Below are 17,538 nucleotides of genomic sequence, written 5' to 3'. Positions count from 1 at the left end.
GACTACTGTATTTTATTGTATATTTTATACAGAATTACTGGAGTTTTTAAACAAGAAAACCTGAGAAAATGAATTGACGTTTTACAGGAGAATCTTCATTGCTCTAAATGAGTGCTGTTTAAAACTTATTTGAGTAAATTTTTTTCAAAGAATACCATTGGGTATATTTTCTTCTATCCCTGCTAAAACAGGGGACGGGAAATACATGCACAGTCTCAGGCAGATACTTGGATCATCCAGCAAAACAAAGTCATTGAAGTTGTCACAGACAGTTGTCATGAAGATGTAATGTCTGTACATAGGATTTCTCTCCATACATATAGATGTTTGCAGCTGCATTGCATTAGGAAAAAAATGGCTACCTGCATTATCCTAATTCACATGCATTTTGGTGTATTTACAGAATGTCATAGGAAGGATATGTTTGTTTGTGATGTTTTCCCTAAGTGCAAAATCGCAAAGCAAAGTCGTACAACATTTAATAAAAAGCAGTGCTGTGCAATGCATGCCAAAAAAGCACACCAACACATTTCAAAGCACATATTTTTATAGGAAAACATTTCATATGTGTGGTTCCAAATTAAGAAAGATATTATGTGCCATGTACTATTTTTGTTAATGCCTTTTCCACAATAACTCAATGGGGCTTAGCAACAAGACAGCCTTATTAAATAGTGTACATCAACAAAACCCAGACAAAATTTCTGGGATTTAATTTATGAAACTTTTTTTTCATTTAAACCATACATAAATATAATTATGATTATGATAAAGTAGTGTGAAATGTTATTCCAATTCATTGGAATAAATTCATTCATTACTCCAGAAAACCAGGCAGGAACATGTATATTAGAGCTATTTAAAAAAGGTAGGGTGTGCAATGCTGATCATAGTAAAAGAGGAATTTTAATGATAGCCATGCCCTGAAGGATAATAAATAGGCACTGCTACTGAAGGACCGAGGAACATTTTACATGGAGCTCCGAGGAAACAGCTTAATACTCAGTTGAAATACGTATCCCTTATTTTACAAAGAAATTCTAAGCTTGTTCAGACAGTCCTGTGATGCATGCACCCCTTGCACACTGTATAGCCAGGAATATCACAGCACTCTTTCCTGATTCAGCTTCCTTTATGACCTGCTTGGGTAGTGAACAATGGTAACGGTGCAGATACATTATTTTATTAGCAGGCTCTAGCAACAGGAGATGACACTGGAAGCTGAAAAAAGGGTAGAAGAAGGAGTTAGAGTGGTCTGTCTGTTCAATATGCTCTAAGATGTATGAATTAAAATGTTGACTAAACAGAATTACACATCATTTGGGGTAACAGTTCACATACATGTATTTGATCTGTTTAGCTGTTTACCTTAAAAGTTATGAAAGCAGGAAGAAATGCAGCGCAATTGTATTTAATTGTTTCTAAAAATGAATTTATATATATTTTCATCAGTTTTAAATATTACAGTTTGTATAGCAGTGTTATATAATTTGATTGCTTTGAAATGGCAGTTTTCTAAATCAGATTACATATCTGTTTTATAAACTAAAAGGTGGCAAATTCAAACAATAATAATTTTATAGTAAAATAAGCTAATTTATTTTTAAATACTGTACCGAAATGCTTACATTTGTATGCAGAAGGGAGAAAAGGACCCACCAAAACAACATTTTCAATGGACACAAAAAGTTGAAATGGTTTCTGAAAAGCAAATAGAGAAATGTTCTACAGCTACTTCTTATCTGGATGAATTGGAGGAGCATCAGTATTCTGTATGGTAAGATGACATGTGATAAAAGCATTCTGGATGAAAGATTTTAGCTGATGTAAGATGGCAAATACAGCTCAGATCTAAATTCAAATTATTGTGAAATTTCCTGTGCATAATTGGTTGCATTTCCCCTTACTTCAATTTTTTATACTTTCTGCTGTTGTTTAAAATGTTTTAAGCAGTTTAAATTTAATAAAAGCAGGTGATGTTGGAATGCATTTTCAATACATTACCCACGATAATGGAATTTTCATATACTCTAAAAAGATTACGTATAGGTGTTGCACAAACATATTGGAGCTGATTTACTAAGGATTTTAGGCTGTTCACTTAGCATAGTGACTTTTCACTTTGAAGGGGAATTTACCCTTAGCTCAGTGAATGTGGTGAAAATTTGCTTTGCAAATAATACCTTGTGTGCAAGGAAATATAATAAAAAAAATAGTATTTGCGTGCAGATGATTGGATGGTTGAAGTCAGCAGAACTTTACCTCATTTATTAAGCTAAGTGAAAACTTCCTTGCAAGGTGAAAATTCTGCAAGAGGAATGAGAAATGCTGAAAAGGTAACATAATATTCTTATAACATAACCTATGACAACTTCCTATTGCCTTAAGAGCCATTGAAAAAGATTCATTAAGTTGACTGGGGAAAATTTAAAATTGGTGTATTATAACATTTTGAAAATGAATCCTTTATGTATTTGTATATCCTTCTCCATTTAAATATGTACAGTACAATCATGAGTTTCACGGTTTAATTTTTTTTCCAAATTTACATTTTAGTAAAACACTTTTTTTGCTAAACCACCAATGTTAAATGTGTATATTCCACTTTTATAAGGTACTGTGTGGTAACTAGTCATAGTCATAAGCTAATTGGCTTGGGTTCAATTTATTGGCTGTTCACAGAACTCATCATAAATTCCAGAAATCAGTATACATTACCTAAGCCCCATTAAAGACAATAAGGGACAAATATGCCTTTTCATGGCTAATAAGCGAAAGTTTGTCAAAAAAGTGTATGGGGAGCTGAGCACTGCCCCGGGGGTACCAATGCAAACACATATTTTAAAAAGTACTGTTCAGCAGGTAGAGAAAATCCTCTTTTTTTAATGTAACTTTAAATGTAACAATGGAAAAACACCAACACTTTCAATTACATGCTTAAGAGATGCATTTAAACTATATGTAGTTTTATGGAAAAGTCTGGTGTGTAATTCTTTTTTTTTTTTTAACATTATCGCTTGGCTTTAGTATAGCAGCAGCAACAACAGCCAAATCAGATCCATTATTAGAACTAATTTTAAAAAAAAATTGCTTTTTTTTGGTGGTTGTGAACGCAGCACCCTTTTTTAACCAGCGGCAATAGACATAAATTGACCGGTGGAGGTAACAGTCACAACAGATATAAAAGCTATAGGAAATTGTATTCTTCAAACATGTAAAGCTTAAGCTCTCAATTTCATAAGAATTAGCCATTGGCTAACAGTTTAATATATTTTGTGTTATTAATTTTTCACAGCATCACACTCCATTGCCTTAAACGTGTATTCATTCTTCACTTAACACCCATCCTCCTCCACAATTCCCCGTCTGTGGCTATAGAGAGAAAGTATGGCAAGGTTATCTTTTTGGTGCATCAAGCAGGGAAGAGGGTCAGCATGGGTGGGGCCATGTAGACTCAAACCTTGCTGTAATGCTCCTAACCCCTCGCTGTCCTCTCCAGCAGCATCCTTGACCATGTATCTCTTCTGCAACTGCTGGAATAGAAGAAAAAACATCTCCTAATCGACCCATGCCCAACATCTCAATGTAAGCTTAGCGCAACTGTTGACTTTACAGCTCTTTCCATTCCATCTGGTGCAATTGGTCCCTTTCTGTCAGTTTATGCAGCACCACAGCGTCAGGTACCCAGGTGCCATTTTTGCACAGAAGTTCATGTCTGCCCTCCATCAGAATTCACAATGATAATGTCTCCAAATTTCAGGACCATGCTGGCAGTAGGCCCAATTTTGAACAGGACACCCAATAGCGATTTTATTATATAGATATCAACATTCAAGTATAATTTATTTACCAAAAAAAGCCCCCAGAACATTGCTGTGCCCGGATTTGCAGTATGTATCACTTGTTCTAGGATCAATCTTTAACAGGACAACCACCAGCTATTTTAAAACCAAGAAATCAACATTAATATCTAATTTATTCATTAAAGAGTAACTCCACTTTCGTTGGGAAAAAACATTCACCTCTGGGTGACCTATGTACATTGCAAGAATTACAGTATTGCAAGAATTACAACCTTTGTTGCAGATTCCTACCTTTTGTTATTCTGAAGTAATCCCTGTATTTTCCTCTGTGCCCCTGTTCCGATTGGTTCTACAGGGTGTGGTTTAACTAATTATCTATCAGGTGTGCACCTGCAGGGCTCTAATGAGGAAATCTACAGGGCCTGCATCCCTTTAGATGTGTTCCTACTGGGAGTTTCTCATTAAAAATTAAATTTTTGTTGCAGGGGATGCCTAAAATCTGACTTGTATCTTAGGCAGACTTCTGGGAAAATTGGTGAGTCAATCACACAAGCAGAAAATGATGTTTCGGTGGAGTGGTCAGTATACACTCTGTGTACAGAACAACTCCAAGTAGCCATATTGCAATGCATTCTCAGAAAATTACAGTGGCTGCAGATAAAAGGAAAGGTAATTTTTTAATAACATTCAATTACAATATGACTTGTGTCGTAGTTGTATGCGCTATATTATTTTTTTCTTATTTGCTATTTTTTTCCCCACGAAAGTGGGATTATCCTTTAAGAGATACCACAAAAACATTGTATTTGCACAGTATTAAATCTCTTGGACTAGACCCCATTTTGAACAGGCCCTGCACCAGCCATTAAAAAAAACAACATTAAATTGTACATTTCTTCGCAGAAAAAAAGCACAGTATAACCCCTCAGGATTTTTGAATGACAGACTAAGTATAGATTAAAAATGTTTATTTAGTCATCACAATTGATAAAATTACAGATTTAAAGAATAATCATATAAAGGTATTGGTAACAATTTATTGAGTATACAAAAAATGGGCATGAAACTTAGCTGCCTTATTCGAAGGTTAGGCTAGCAAAAGTCCATGCTGTAAATGACGCCTGACATGTTTCGGACGTCCTTCCTTAGAGGCTTAAGGTCATTTAAGACAATCGTATTTAGTTGTTTTTTGTTCTATAAATGTAGATATAATGAATATTAGTATAAAAAGAAAACAATATAGTTTAAGGCAGATTTCTCATTAGAATCACACTTTCAACATGAAATGATATGCTAGAACATGGTTGGTAACAATAGAATAGTGGATCTTAGTACTTACACGAGCATGCCAGTCAATGCTGAGCACACAGGGGGGTGAAAATTTGTATATACTTCTCACTGATCCACAAAACAGCCAAGGACAGATCAAATGTGACAACCAGGGGCAAGGAATTGACCATCAGCGGTAAGTCATAGGAGACAGGGCAATTGAGTCCACTACAAGAACACCCAGCTGATAAAGGTGGAATAACCAACCACAGAAGACCGCCCACAAATGAATATGGACCACAATTGATCGATATGTATGTCTCTAAAGTTAAACAAGAGATAAAACAAACAAAAGGCAACAGTCAGGGCAATATAGAGCACTGTATGTACAAAGATGCCAAACTAGCCAAGTGCAGCTAGCAATAGTAATAGCATAGCTGAATCAGTCAGTATATAGTAGAAAAGTGGACAAAAATGAAGTCCTAATAGTACTAAGGTATGCTCATAACGTACCTCTGAACTGTTTGCCTGTTTGAAAGTGAGTCCTCCATCGTGAAGCAATCGGTATGACTGCCCAAGCTGAAGGAGTGATTAAGTAGGGGCAGGTAGACACAGTCAATGATGATTGCTAATAAGCAATCAGGATCAACTGGGACTGGAATCAACATGCGCTGTGCCAGTGGATGGCCACAGGGCCATGACATGATGTTCTCAGACAGGTGCGGCAGATCGGCGCCCCATGTTGTAACATCATCGCTGCACTTACATCCCATGCGTCCACACCTCTCAGTGAGATGCAAACAAGAAGGAATCTTACCCACAGGTCTTGCTGCAAGTAAGGAGGTCCCTGGCGGAGGTCAATTATTAATTAGTTATTAAATAACTTTTATTGGGCTCCATTTTGAACAAGACCCCACCTGTCATTTTAACATCAGGACAAACATCCAGAGTGTAATTTATTCATTGAAAAGGGGCTTCCTATATACAGCACTGCCTATGTGTGCAGTATTTAATCACTTGTGTACCTACTTTGTAGGAAAAAACTTAAAAAATATTAAAGTGCCTATGTGTATAGTACTGAAGCATTTTACTAGACCCCATGTCTAACACAACGCATATGGATATTTTAACTACTTGCCCACTGGGTACTTATTCCCCCTTCCTAACCAGGCCAATTTTTAGTTTTCAGTGCTCTCACACTTTGAATGACAATTACTCAGCCATGCTACACTGTACCCAAACAAAATTCTTTTTTTTTTCACACAAATAGAGCTTTCCTTTGGTGGTATTTAATAACCACTGGGTTTTTTATTTTTTGTGCTATACATGAAAAAGACCAACTTTTTTTTTTTTAAATGCAATTTTCTTTGTTTTTGTTATAAAAAGTTATGGTGCCAATCACTGGAAACTGATCACACCTGATGTACTGATGGCCTATCTCATTTCTTGAGACACTAACAAGCCAGGAAAGAACAAATACCCCCCAAATTACCCCTTTTAGGAAAGTAGACAGGCAAGAGGCATGGTGAGTTTTTTGAAATTGTCATTTTTTTCCCACATTTCTTTGCAAAATGAAGATTTCTTCTTTTTTTCCCAAAATTGTCAAATTAATAGGTTATTTCTCTCACATGGCATATGCATACTTGCAACTATACCCAAAAACACATTATGCTACTCGTCCTGAGTATGGCGATACCACATGTGTGAGACTTTTTCACAGCCTAGCCACATAGAGAGGCCCAACATGCAGGGAGCACCGTCAGGTGTTTTATGGACATAAATTACATCTACTGTAATCTCTTCACTACCTATCACGCTTTTGAAGGCCCTGGAGCTCCAGGACAATAGAAACTCCCACAAAATGACCCCATTTTGGAAGGCAAACACCCCAACGTATAATCTATGAGGCATAATGAGGCTTTTGAAATTTAGTGGCACTGTAGGAGCACTGATCGCACTGTAGGAGCACTGATGGCATTGTGATGGCACTGTAAGATCACTGATGACACTGTGATGACACTGTAGGAGCACTGTGATGGCACTGTAGGAGCACTGAAGGGCACTGTGATGGCACTGAAGGCAGTGGCATCACTAGGGTTGATGTCACCTGGTGCAGTAAAACATGGTGTCATGTCCCAAAAATAAATTTTTTTTTTTCCTGTTTTCTGAAAGTGCGCCAAAGATACAGCATGCAGGACTTTTAGTGCGCTTTCAGAAAATGCAGAAATAAACACGCAACCTAATAGAAATCTATAGAACTGCAGCTATAACTGCGGGTAAAATGTAAGAAGATCCCCTTTACATTACACAGCCCCATACCTCTGGACCCCTTTACATTACACAGCCCCTGTACCTCTAGCTCCCTTTACATTACACAGCCCCCACACTTCTGGACCCCTTTACATTACACAGCCCCTTCCACCCCTCTGGACCCCTTTACATTACACAGCCCCCACACAATTTCAGGGACTTAGGGAATAGATTGAGGAAAAGGAACTCCAAGGTAGTTTTCTATGAAATACTACCTGTACCTCGAGCCACACCAGAGAGGCAGCAGGAGCTCAGGGAACTGAATAAGTGGCTGAGGAACTGGTGCAGGAAAGAGGGATTTGGGTTCCTGGAGAACAGGGCTAACTTCTCAGTCGGTTACCGGCTCTTTAGTAAGGACGGGCTGCACCTTAATGGGAATGATACAGCTCTATTGGGAAGTAAGATGGCCACAAAGCTGGAGGGGTTTTTAAACTATGTATTGGGGGAGGGATTAGAGAAAGTGATAGCTGACAGGGAACAGGTGACAGAGGGTGATAGGAGAGTCAGCAGTAGTAATAGCAGTGAAAATATAACCACAACAACTAATCCCAGGGTAAGTGAGTGGGCAATTCGAATTAAAAAACAAAGCCAAGAAAAACAAAGGGGGAAAACAATATGCACTCATACAACACTTATGCCCTGTACTCACGGTTGGACATTGATCGGACATTCCGACAACAAAATCCATCTGATTTTTTCCAACGGATGTTGGCTCAAACTTGTCTTGCATATACACGGTCACACAAAGTTCTCGGAAATTCCGAACGTCAAGAACGCGGTGACGTACACCACGTACAACGAGACTATAAAAGGGCAGTTCAATACAAAGCGCGCCACCCTTTGGGCTCCTTTTGCTAATCTCGTGTTAGTAAAAGTTTGGTGAGAGACGATTTGCGCTCTTCAGCCTCGTGGTTTTCAGATCATTTTTCTGGTGTTCAGTTTGTGCTTGTGGGTTTGTATCCATTCTTCAGTGCGTGCAGTGAGTTCCCATTGATTTATCATTGTGTTCTTGTCCGTTTGTTACTGAATTTCAGGTCGCTCTTCACAGGCCTTGCTGTTCTTCAGTGCGTTCTGTTACTTCGTTCTGACCAGCCGACCATTTTCTAGCCATGTTGCATGTACGTACTCATCGTAGAGTTCGTGCTGTGCAGGGGCTTGGTGTTGGAGTTCTTACTTTGACACAAGCCCAGTCCATGAACAGGGCGAGGAGGAGTCCATGGACCAAGAATTGGTTGCTCCAGCGTGACCAGTTCTGTCACATGCCTTTGCTCTGTGAGATCCGTGGGAATAATCCTGACGATTTCAGGAACTTTCTCAGGATGACGGACCCCGTATTTCACCGTTTGTTGGCTTTGCTGTCCCCTTATATCAGCAGGCAGGATACCTGCGTGCGGCAAGCCATCACTCCGGAGCAGAGGCTAGCCGCCACGTTGTGGTACTTGGCGATGGGAAGAAGCCTGCAGGACCTCAAGTTCTCGACAGGCATCCCCCTCCAGGCTCTGGGGATCATTATCCCAGAGACCTGTTCTGCCATCACCCAGGTTCTGCAGAAAGACTATATTAAGGTAATATTTTTATCCTTTAACATCACATTGCATTGTATTTAATGTTTACTAATGTATTGTATTTCTTTCCTTATTCCCTAATTACCATGATTGTAATATGCTGTGAATGTCCCCTTTGTCCTCATGCATGCTGGATTTTTTTTATTTTTTTGTCCTTCATGCATATTTGCCTTCACTTACCTCCCCAGCATGTTCTCCTGGGCCCATATCCACCTCGTCTAGTCACTTAACAATGTATTTTGTCAACTGCATAGTAGTGCTTTACCCTAAACACCCCCTAAAATGTGTATTAATGTTATTTGTGCTTTAAATTCAGGCCAGAGGCTTTTTTGGGGGGTCCCAAAATCATTTGGAACCCTCCCTCCCCCCAACTGCTAAGTCAGCTGATACCAATCCTCTATCTGCTGACTTTGCCAAACCCATACACACTATACCTACCTCGTTTGTGGTCAGATTTATGGATGAATTCCCCAAAGCATGTAGAGCATGGACCTGCCTGAATACTTTCAAATGGTAATGTTTAAAATTTGTGTATCCTATTATTATCTTGATAGGTAATTGCAGAATGTAAAAATGTGCTAAAATTTGTACAGTGTGTATTTATATCTTTGTATTATGACACTTCTTACCTGTCCAGTGGGCTGTCAATAGTGTAAAGTAAGGAGGGGCTGGCCAAAGTATCACACATTATTTATGCATTCAGCTCTCAATGAAGTGGAGAAGGTTATCTGTCCAAAACATCTCCCCCCCTAAATTTTTTTCAATGGGCCATCAGAGGGGGTGAGGAATCTGATAGGTGGACCTTATACTTTTGTCTTTAAATACTCCCTAAAATAAATGTTATAATGATTTTGGCCAAGAATGTTTTTGTCTAATCTGCTTTCAATGTTTTTGTGCAAAATGACAAATTTTTTTTTTCTTATTTGACTCCACATTTTCCTTCCAACCTATAGGAATGGCAGACTGTGGCCTCCCACTTTGCCCAGCAGTGGGACTTTCCCAACTGCATAGGGGCAATTGATGGGAAACATGTCCACATAGTCCCAACACCCAATTCGGGGTCATACTATTACAACTACAAGGGGTTCAATAGTATTGTGATGTTGGCGGTGGTGTCGGCTACTTACGAGTTCCTGTATGTGGACGTGGGGAAGAATGGCCGGATGTCGGATGGTGGAGTCATCGCCCAGACGGAGTTCTACAGGCGTCTCCAGAATGGCAGCTTGGGCTCGCCACCTCCAGAAGACAATGCAGAAGGACTCCCATTTGTCTTCATTGCGGATGAAGCATTTGCGCTGGGGGACCATCTTTTGCGGCCATTGCCTATGAGGACCCTCACCCCGGTCCAGAGGGTTTTTACTTACCAGCAATTTTTTAAGGAGAAATTCTCTAAACTATGCTGCCTCAGTTGGGCCTGAGACTGGAATTCCTAATGAACAAACACTGACGGCGCTTGAAACTGGCTGTCCTGGCTTGCCCCCCCAGAGTGCCCGTGAGGTCCGTCTAAGATACATGGAATACTTTGCGGGTAGGGGGGCCATCAATATGCCAGACAATGTCTGAGAATATTATTTTTTTGAATAAAAGATATCTTTCAAACTTAAGAAATATCTCATTTTATTTCCTGTTTGCCTTTATTTTAGCTGTCTCCTCAGTTTTCATTTAATGGTATTATTTAGTTGGCCTGTTGATTCAACAGTGCAAATGAAATTTATTTCAGACATGAAAAAAGGAAGATTAAGGTCTGGTGTAACCCCTTTGACACCTCCATCCCATAGTGCACAAAAAAACAAGAAAAATAGCCCTGGGACTTTAAATGAGGTGAGAGAGGTTTAGCCAATGTCCACAGCGAACACTGAGACAAAATCAATGTATTCATTTCAAAATGTTATGTAACGGAGCGGTAACAACAATGATTGTGAGTTACCAGGCATAATAGCCAATATACACAACACAGATGAACATAAATATACAAAGATATATTACAAATGTTATACATCAATGAGCAACAATAAAACTTGAAAGTTGCTGGGTTAGTGAATACACATACAGAATAAGAAGATAAAGTGTACATACATGTGGACAGAGAAGTATGTAAACATAATGCAGACATCAATAATCAATAATACCCAGAATGTACCGGCATAAAACAAGCATCAATAAAGCCCAGACATGAGGTGACAATCTCTTATTCGGCTAATATTATAAAAGTATGTTGTGGGTCTGCTACACACACCTTGTTTTTGTTGTTGATGTATGTAATGCATTACTGACAAAAATCTTCATCATTTTCAGCACCATGACCGAAATTTGGGGAGTCCTGAAAATGGCGTGATTGTGTAAAATTATAAAGCACTGTGGGTGTTATTTACTAAAGGAAAATACACTTTGCACTAAAAGTGCTCTTGAAACTGCACTGAAACTGCACTTGTAGTGCAAAGTGGAGTTGCCTTTAGTAAATAGCAACCATTGCCAGGTAAAAAAAACAACTTTACTCCAAAAACTGCTTTTGAAAGAAGAAGCCACACATTGGTCATTATCCAAATTTTTACTTAAAGCCCAATCACATGTGCGTTTATAAAAGGTATTTTTAACAACCCAATATGTTTGTTGTCTAAAATTTTTTGAGTTCACATTTCTACAAAATAGCCTTTAATAGGTAAAACAGGCTTGTTTAAAACTATAAAACTATTCACAACTCTGGAACTTACAAAGTTCAACTTATAGAAAGTGAAGGCAATATCAGACATGAGTATTTATAAACTGTGTTTGATATTGCGTTCAGCAGATGAGGTGAGGTCACCCCTGGAAAAGCCAAATTTTGAAGATGTACACAAATTGCTAATGTCAACATGTGCTAGCTGCCATCATGGGGGATCAAGGGATGTGTTTTTGGGTGCAACCCCTTCCTCTCAGCTACTTTAAAATCGAGGAAAGGGTTGCACCCACAAAACGCGTACATTGATCTCCTGTGATGGCAGATTTGGCTGTTCTAATATGTCAAAAATGAGTCATAAAAAAAATAAACCTGCAATAAGTTAGGGATTTCTGGGTGCTTTATATTCTCCCTAAAACATCAATGATGTTCTTCATTTTGTTTTGAACATCATTGATTAGGGATGAGCCGAACACCCCCCCGGTTCGGTTCGCACCAGAACTTGCGAACAGACCAAAACTTTGCACGAACGTTAGAACCCCATTGAAGTCTATGGGGCTCGAACGTTCAAAAATTGCTCATTTTAAAGGCTAATTTGCATGGTATTGTCCTAAAAAGTGTTTGGGGACCCGGGTCCTGCCCCAGGGCACATGTATCAATGCAAAAAAAGTTTTAAAAATGGCCGTTTCTTCGGGAGCAGTGATTTTAATAATGCTTAATACTAAGTCAAACAATAAAAGTGTAATATTACTTTAAATTTTGTACCTGGGGGGTGTCTATAGTATGCATGTAAAGAGGTGCATGTTTCCTGTGTTTAGAACAGTCTGACAGCAAAATGACATTTCAAAGGAAAAAAGTCATTTAAAACTACTCGCGGCAATTAATGAATTGCCGGTCCGACAATACACATAAAAGTTCATTGATAAAAACTGCATGGGATTTCCCCACAGGGGAACCCTGAACCAAAATTTTAAAAGAAACTGGCGTGGGGGTCCCCCTAAATTCCATACCAGGCCCTTCAGGTCTGGTATGGATATTAAGGGGAACCCCGTGCCAAAATTAAAAAAAAAAAATGACGTAGGGGTCCCCCTCAAAATTCATACCAGACCCTTCAGGTCTGGTATGGATTTTAAGGGGAACCCTGTGCCAAAATTTAAAAAAATTTGGCGTGGGGTCCCCCCAAAAATCCATAACAGACCCTTATCCGAGCACACTACCTGGCAGGCCACAGGAAAAGAGGGGGGATGAGAGAGTGCCCCCCCTCCTGAACCGTACCAGGCCACATACCCTCAACATTGGGAGAGTGCTTTGGGGTAGCCCACCAAAGCACCTTGTCCCCATGTTGAGGAGGGACAAGGGCCTCATCCCCACAACCGTTGGCCGGCGGTTGTGGGGGTCTGCGGGCGGGGGGCTTATCGGAATCTGGAAGCCCCCTTTAACAAGGGGACCCCCAGATCCCAGCCCCCCTGTGTGAAATGGTAAGGGGGTACCCCTACCATTTCACAAAAAAACTGTCAAAAAATGTTAAAAATGACAAGAGACAGTTTTTGACAATTCCTTTATTTAAAGTCTTCTTTCTTCTTTCTTCTATCTTCTTTCTTCTTTCTTCTATCTTCCTTTGGTTTCTTCCTCCATCTTCTTCTTCCTCCGATCCTCTGCTTCTTTCTCCGGTGTTCTCGTCCGGCATCTCCCTCTACGGCATCTTCTTATCTTCATTTTCTTCTCTGCATCTACTTTTCGGGCCGCTCCGCATCCATGATTGGATGGAAGGCTCCCGCTGTGTGGCTCTTCTTTCTTCATCTTTTTCTCTTCATCTTTTTCTCGTCTTCATCTTCTTTACGGGCCGCTCCGCATCCATGATGGCATGGAGGGAGGCTCCCGCTGTGTGATGCTTCTCCTCTTCTGAAGGTTCTCAAATAATGGGGGGGCAGATCCACCCAGAGACCCCGCCCCCTCTGACGCACGGGGACTTGACGGGGACTTCCCTGTGGCCCTCCGCTATTTAAAAACAGTCAGAAGATGAGAAGCGTCACACAGCGGGAGCCTCCCTCCATGTCATCATGGATGCGGAGCAGCCCGAAAAGAAGATGAAGACAAGAAAATGAAGACAAGAAGATGAAGAGAAAAAAATGAAGAGAGAAGCGTCACACAGCAGGAGCCTTCCATCCAATCATGGATGTGGAGCGGCCAGAAAAGAAGATGAAGAGAAGAAGATGTAGATAAGAAGATGAAGAGAAGAAGATGAAGAGAAGAAGATGCCATGGAGAGAGATGCCGGACGAGAACACTGGAGAAAGAAGCAGAGGATCGGAGGAAGAAGAAGATGGAGGAAGAAACCGAAGGAAGATAGAGGAAAGAAGAAAGAAGATAGAAGATGGAAAAAAGAAGACTTTAAATAAAGGAATTGTCAAAAACTGTCTCTTGTAATTTTTAACATTTTTGACAGTTTTTTTGTGAAATGGTAGGGGTAAGTACCCCCTTACCATTTCACACGGGGGGGCGGGATCTGGGGGTCCCCTTGTTAAAGGGGGCTTCCAGATTCCGATAAGCCCCCCGCCCGCAGACCCCCACAACCACTGGCCAGGGTTGTGGGGATGAGGCCTTTGTCCTCATCAACATGGGGACAAGGTGTTTTGGGGGGCTACCCCAAAGCACCCTCCCAATGTTGAGGGCATGTGGCCTGGTACGGTTCAGGAGGGGGGGCGCACTCTCGTCCCCCCCTCTTTTCCTGCGGCCTGCCAGGTTGCGTGCTCAGATAAGGGTCTGGTATGGATTTTTTGGGGGACTCCACGCCGTTTTTTTTTGTCACGGGGTTCCCCTTAAAATCCATACCAGACCTGAAGGGTCTGGTATGGAATTTAGGGGGAACCCCACGTCATTTTAAAAAAAAAATTTGGCCGGGGTTCCCCTTAATATCCATACCAGACCTGAAGGGCCTGGTATGGAATTTAGGGGGACTCCCACGTCATTTTTTTTTTTTAAATTTTGGTTCGGGGTTCCCCTGTGGGGAATTCCCATGCCGTTTTTATCAATGAACTTCTATGTGTATTGTCGGCAATGCAATAGCCGCGAGTAGGTTTAAATGGGTTTTTTCCTTCGAAATGTCATTTTGCTGTCAGACTGTTCTAAACACGGGAAACATGCGCCCCTTTACAGGCATACTATAGACACCCCCCAGCTACGAAATTTAAAGGAATATTACACTTTTTTACACTCGGATAAGGGTCTAGTATGGATTTTTGGGGGGACCCCACGCCAATTTTTTTTTTATTTTGGTGCGGGGTTCCCCTTAAAATCCTGAGGGGGACCCCTACGTAATTTTTTTTAAATTTTGGCGCGAGGTTCCCCTTAATATCAATACCAGACCTGAAGGGCCTGGTATAGAATTTAGGGGGACCCCCACGCCTGTTTTTTTTTAAATTTTGGTTCGGGGTTCCCCTGTGGGGAAATCCCATGCAGTTTTTATCAATGAACTTTTATGTGTATTGTCGGACCGGCAATTTATTAATAGCCGCGAGTAGTTTTAAATGACTTTTTTTCCTTTGAAATGTCATTTTGCTGTCAGACTGTTCTAAACAGGGGAAACATGAGACCCTTTACAGGCATACTATAGACACCCACCAGGTACGAAATTTAAAGTAATATTACACTTTTAGTGTTTGACTTTAAGCATTATTAAAATCACTGCTCCCGAAAAAACGGCCATTTTTAAAACTTTTTTTTGCATTGATACATGTCCCTTGGGGGAAGACCCAGGTTCCCAAACACTTTTTATGACAATACCATGCATATAAGCCTTTAAAATGAGCACTTTTGATTTCTCCCATAGACTTTTAAAGGGTGTTCCGCGGCTTTCGAATTTGCCGCGAACGCGCCAAATTGTTTGCTATTTGGCGAACTGGCGAACAGCCGATTTTCGAGTTGAACATGAGTTTGACTCGAACTCAAAGCTCATCCCTATTATTGATGTTTTTCTTTAGGGCTTCTAAATCCCTATTACACCCCATGATCTCCCCGATGAGGATATGGGCACTTTCACTTGTGAAATGACATTCCTCTTCCACAACATCACGGTCACCTAAAACGAAAAGAAAAAACATACTATGTATTATAAATATGCAGGCATCCATCTCTTACCTGAAGCTGTGGTCGCAGACACTCACCTGTTGTGGTGACAGTTTCTATAACATCTCCCTCCTCCTCCTCTGGTTGGGTTTGGAGGATTTCCCCTTGTTCCTGAGGTGGGGAGTCCCTGGTCTCATCTGATGAGTGGTGTCCTCCAAGTCTTTTCTCTCCTATGTGAAAAAAAATAGGTATACTTAGCACAGATATTTGAGGCTAGAAATACAAATATGAAACATTGCTTGGAAGTGGGGTACAATTGTCTCTTTTGGCAGAGTTCCAAGATAAAGAAATATTTTTGTCCTTTTTCAAGCTTGAATACTTATCTGTTTTGTACAAGCTTCACAGATGGAGACACCCCTATAGTATACACTGGAGCACCTGTGTGGGACCCCCTAATAAAAAGTTAGTTCTGGTGTCACACACTAGTGCTCCTGCGTCCAGATGTGTAAACAGCTGCTAAGTGTCCTCTCCTTACACAGAATCTAGTTTGCATTTCATTCTAGTTACAAACCCATATAGACAACCAACTTATTTTAAGAGAAGTAGGCCAGAAAAAATGTATTGAACTGCATGTGGACAAAACATGGTGTTTTAATGGCCGAACGAACAATGTTTCCTACGAACGAATAATGTGTCCATGATCATGAAAGTTGCCATTTTAAACTGTACAACAGTAAAGAAAAGCACATGGAGCAGCAAGAATGTAATAAAAATAAAGAATAGGAACACAGGACAACTACTTACTTCTTTGCAGCACTCTCCTGATCCTTCTATACTGATCGTGCTCCCTTAATTTGAGGTCCAACCACCGCTTCCTCAGTTGATCCTTGGATCGTCATACCTCAAAATTCCTGTGCAGACTCTTCACAACTTTCACCATGATCTTGGCCTTTCTGACATTTGGGTTGGGGTAAGGTCCATGCTTCCCGTCATAGTCGGCCCTTTTCAATATGTCGACCATCTCCACCAGCTCAACAAAGGCCATATTTGAGGCCTTAAATCTTCTGCGGGATCGTGCCGTTTCTGGCTCTGGGCTTTCTTCCTCCTCCTCCTCGTTGCTGGAATTATCATGCACCTGTTGTGTCTCCACCATGTGTTCTTCCCCACTGCACTGAAAAAGAAGGGGCGGGGAGTAGACTAGAAAGGGCGGGCGGAGTTTCATGCATGCACAGTGTATATAAAGTGTAACACGCGTGCGTCGTACGTACGATCTCTGAGCGAAGGAAGGAGTATCGGAAGCGCCGATCATGATAACGAAGGTACAATTTTAACTTGGGCCTATACTGCTTATAGATTGAGGCCTATATTGGGACAAGATTAGGAGACTTTAGCCTGACAATAGGGTTTGTCTTGTGTATTGCAGATAAAATGGATGGCTTCAATGACCACAACTTCCCCCCCCTGTTCATAGATAAATACAGGGAGCTGCCCTGTCTGTGGCAGGTCAAACACCTTATAATCATAAACAAAAGAGGCAGGCTGGAGAAACTGCTGGAGCTGGTGAAGCTGGTGGTCCCCACAGCAACCATCCCCTATTTAAAAGCCAAAATTGATGGCCTGAGGAGCACATATCTTAGGGAGCTCAAGAAGGTCCAGGATTCCCAGAGATCAGGAGCTGCAGCAGATGACGTTTATGTCCCCAGGCTGTGGTACTATGAAAGACTGCGATTTCTGTCAGATCAGACTGAAGTCAGGGAATCCCTCTTAACCCTACCTTCCACTCTTCCTTCCACCCTAACTTCCACCCCAGCTGAGGCTTCCGATGTCCAACCTGGGACTTCCAGCCAGGAAGAAGTGGAGGAGCCCAGCTT

General features: G+C 40.8%; 1 protein-coding gene across 1 annotated transcript in view; it reads left to right on the top strand.

The window, feature by feature from the left end:
* The first annotated feature begins 1,694 nt into the window (after positions 1-1,694).
* The window catches only part of LOC141146025 (uncharacterized), a 130,590-nt gene continuing 114,746 nt past the window's right edge, over positions 1,695-17,538 (top strand). The window contains exons 1-2 of the mRNA XM_073632794.1: positions 1,695-1,777; positions 17,153-17,159. Of these exons, the coding sequence (XP_073488895.1) occupies positions 1,695-1,777; positions 17,153-17,159 (90 nt within the window). The remainder of the gene's footprint in view (positions 1,778-17,152; positions 17,160-17,538) is intronic.

Source organism: Aquarana catesbeiana, linkage group LG05, assembly GCF_042186555.1.
Source record: "Aquarana catesbeiana isolate 2022-GZ linkage group LG05, ASM4218655v1, whole genome shotgun sequence".
Lineage (NCBI taxonomy): Eukaryota > Metazoa > Chordata > Amphibia > Anura > Ranidae > Aquarana > Aquarana catesbeiana.
Note: the sequence above shows the minus strand (reverse complement) of the source record. Positions and strands in the feature narration are given on the sequence as shown.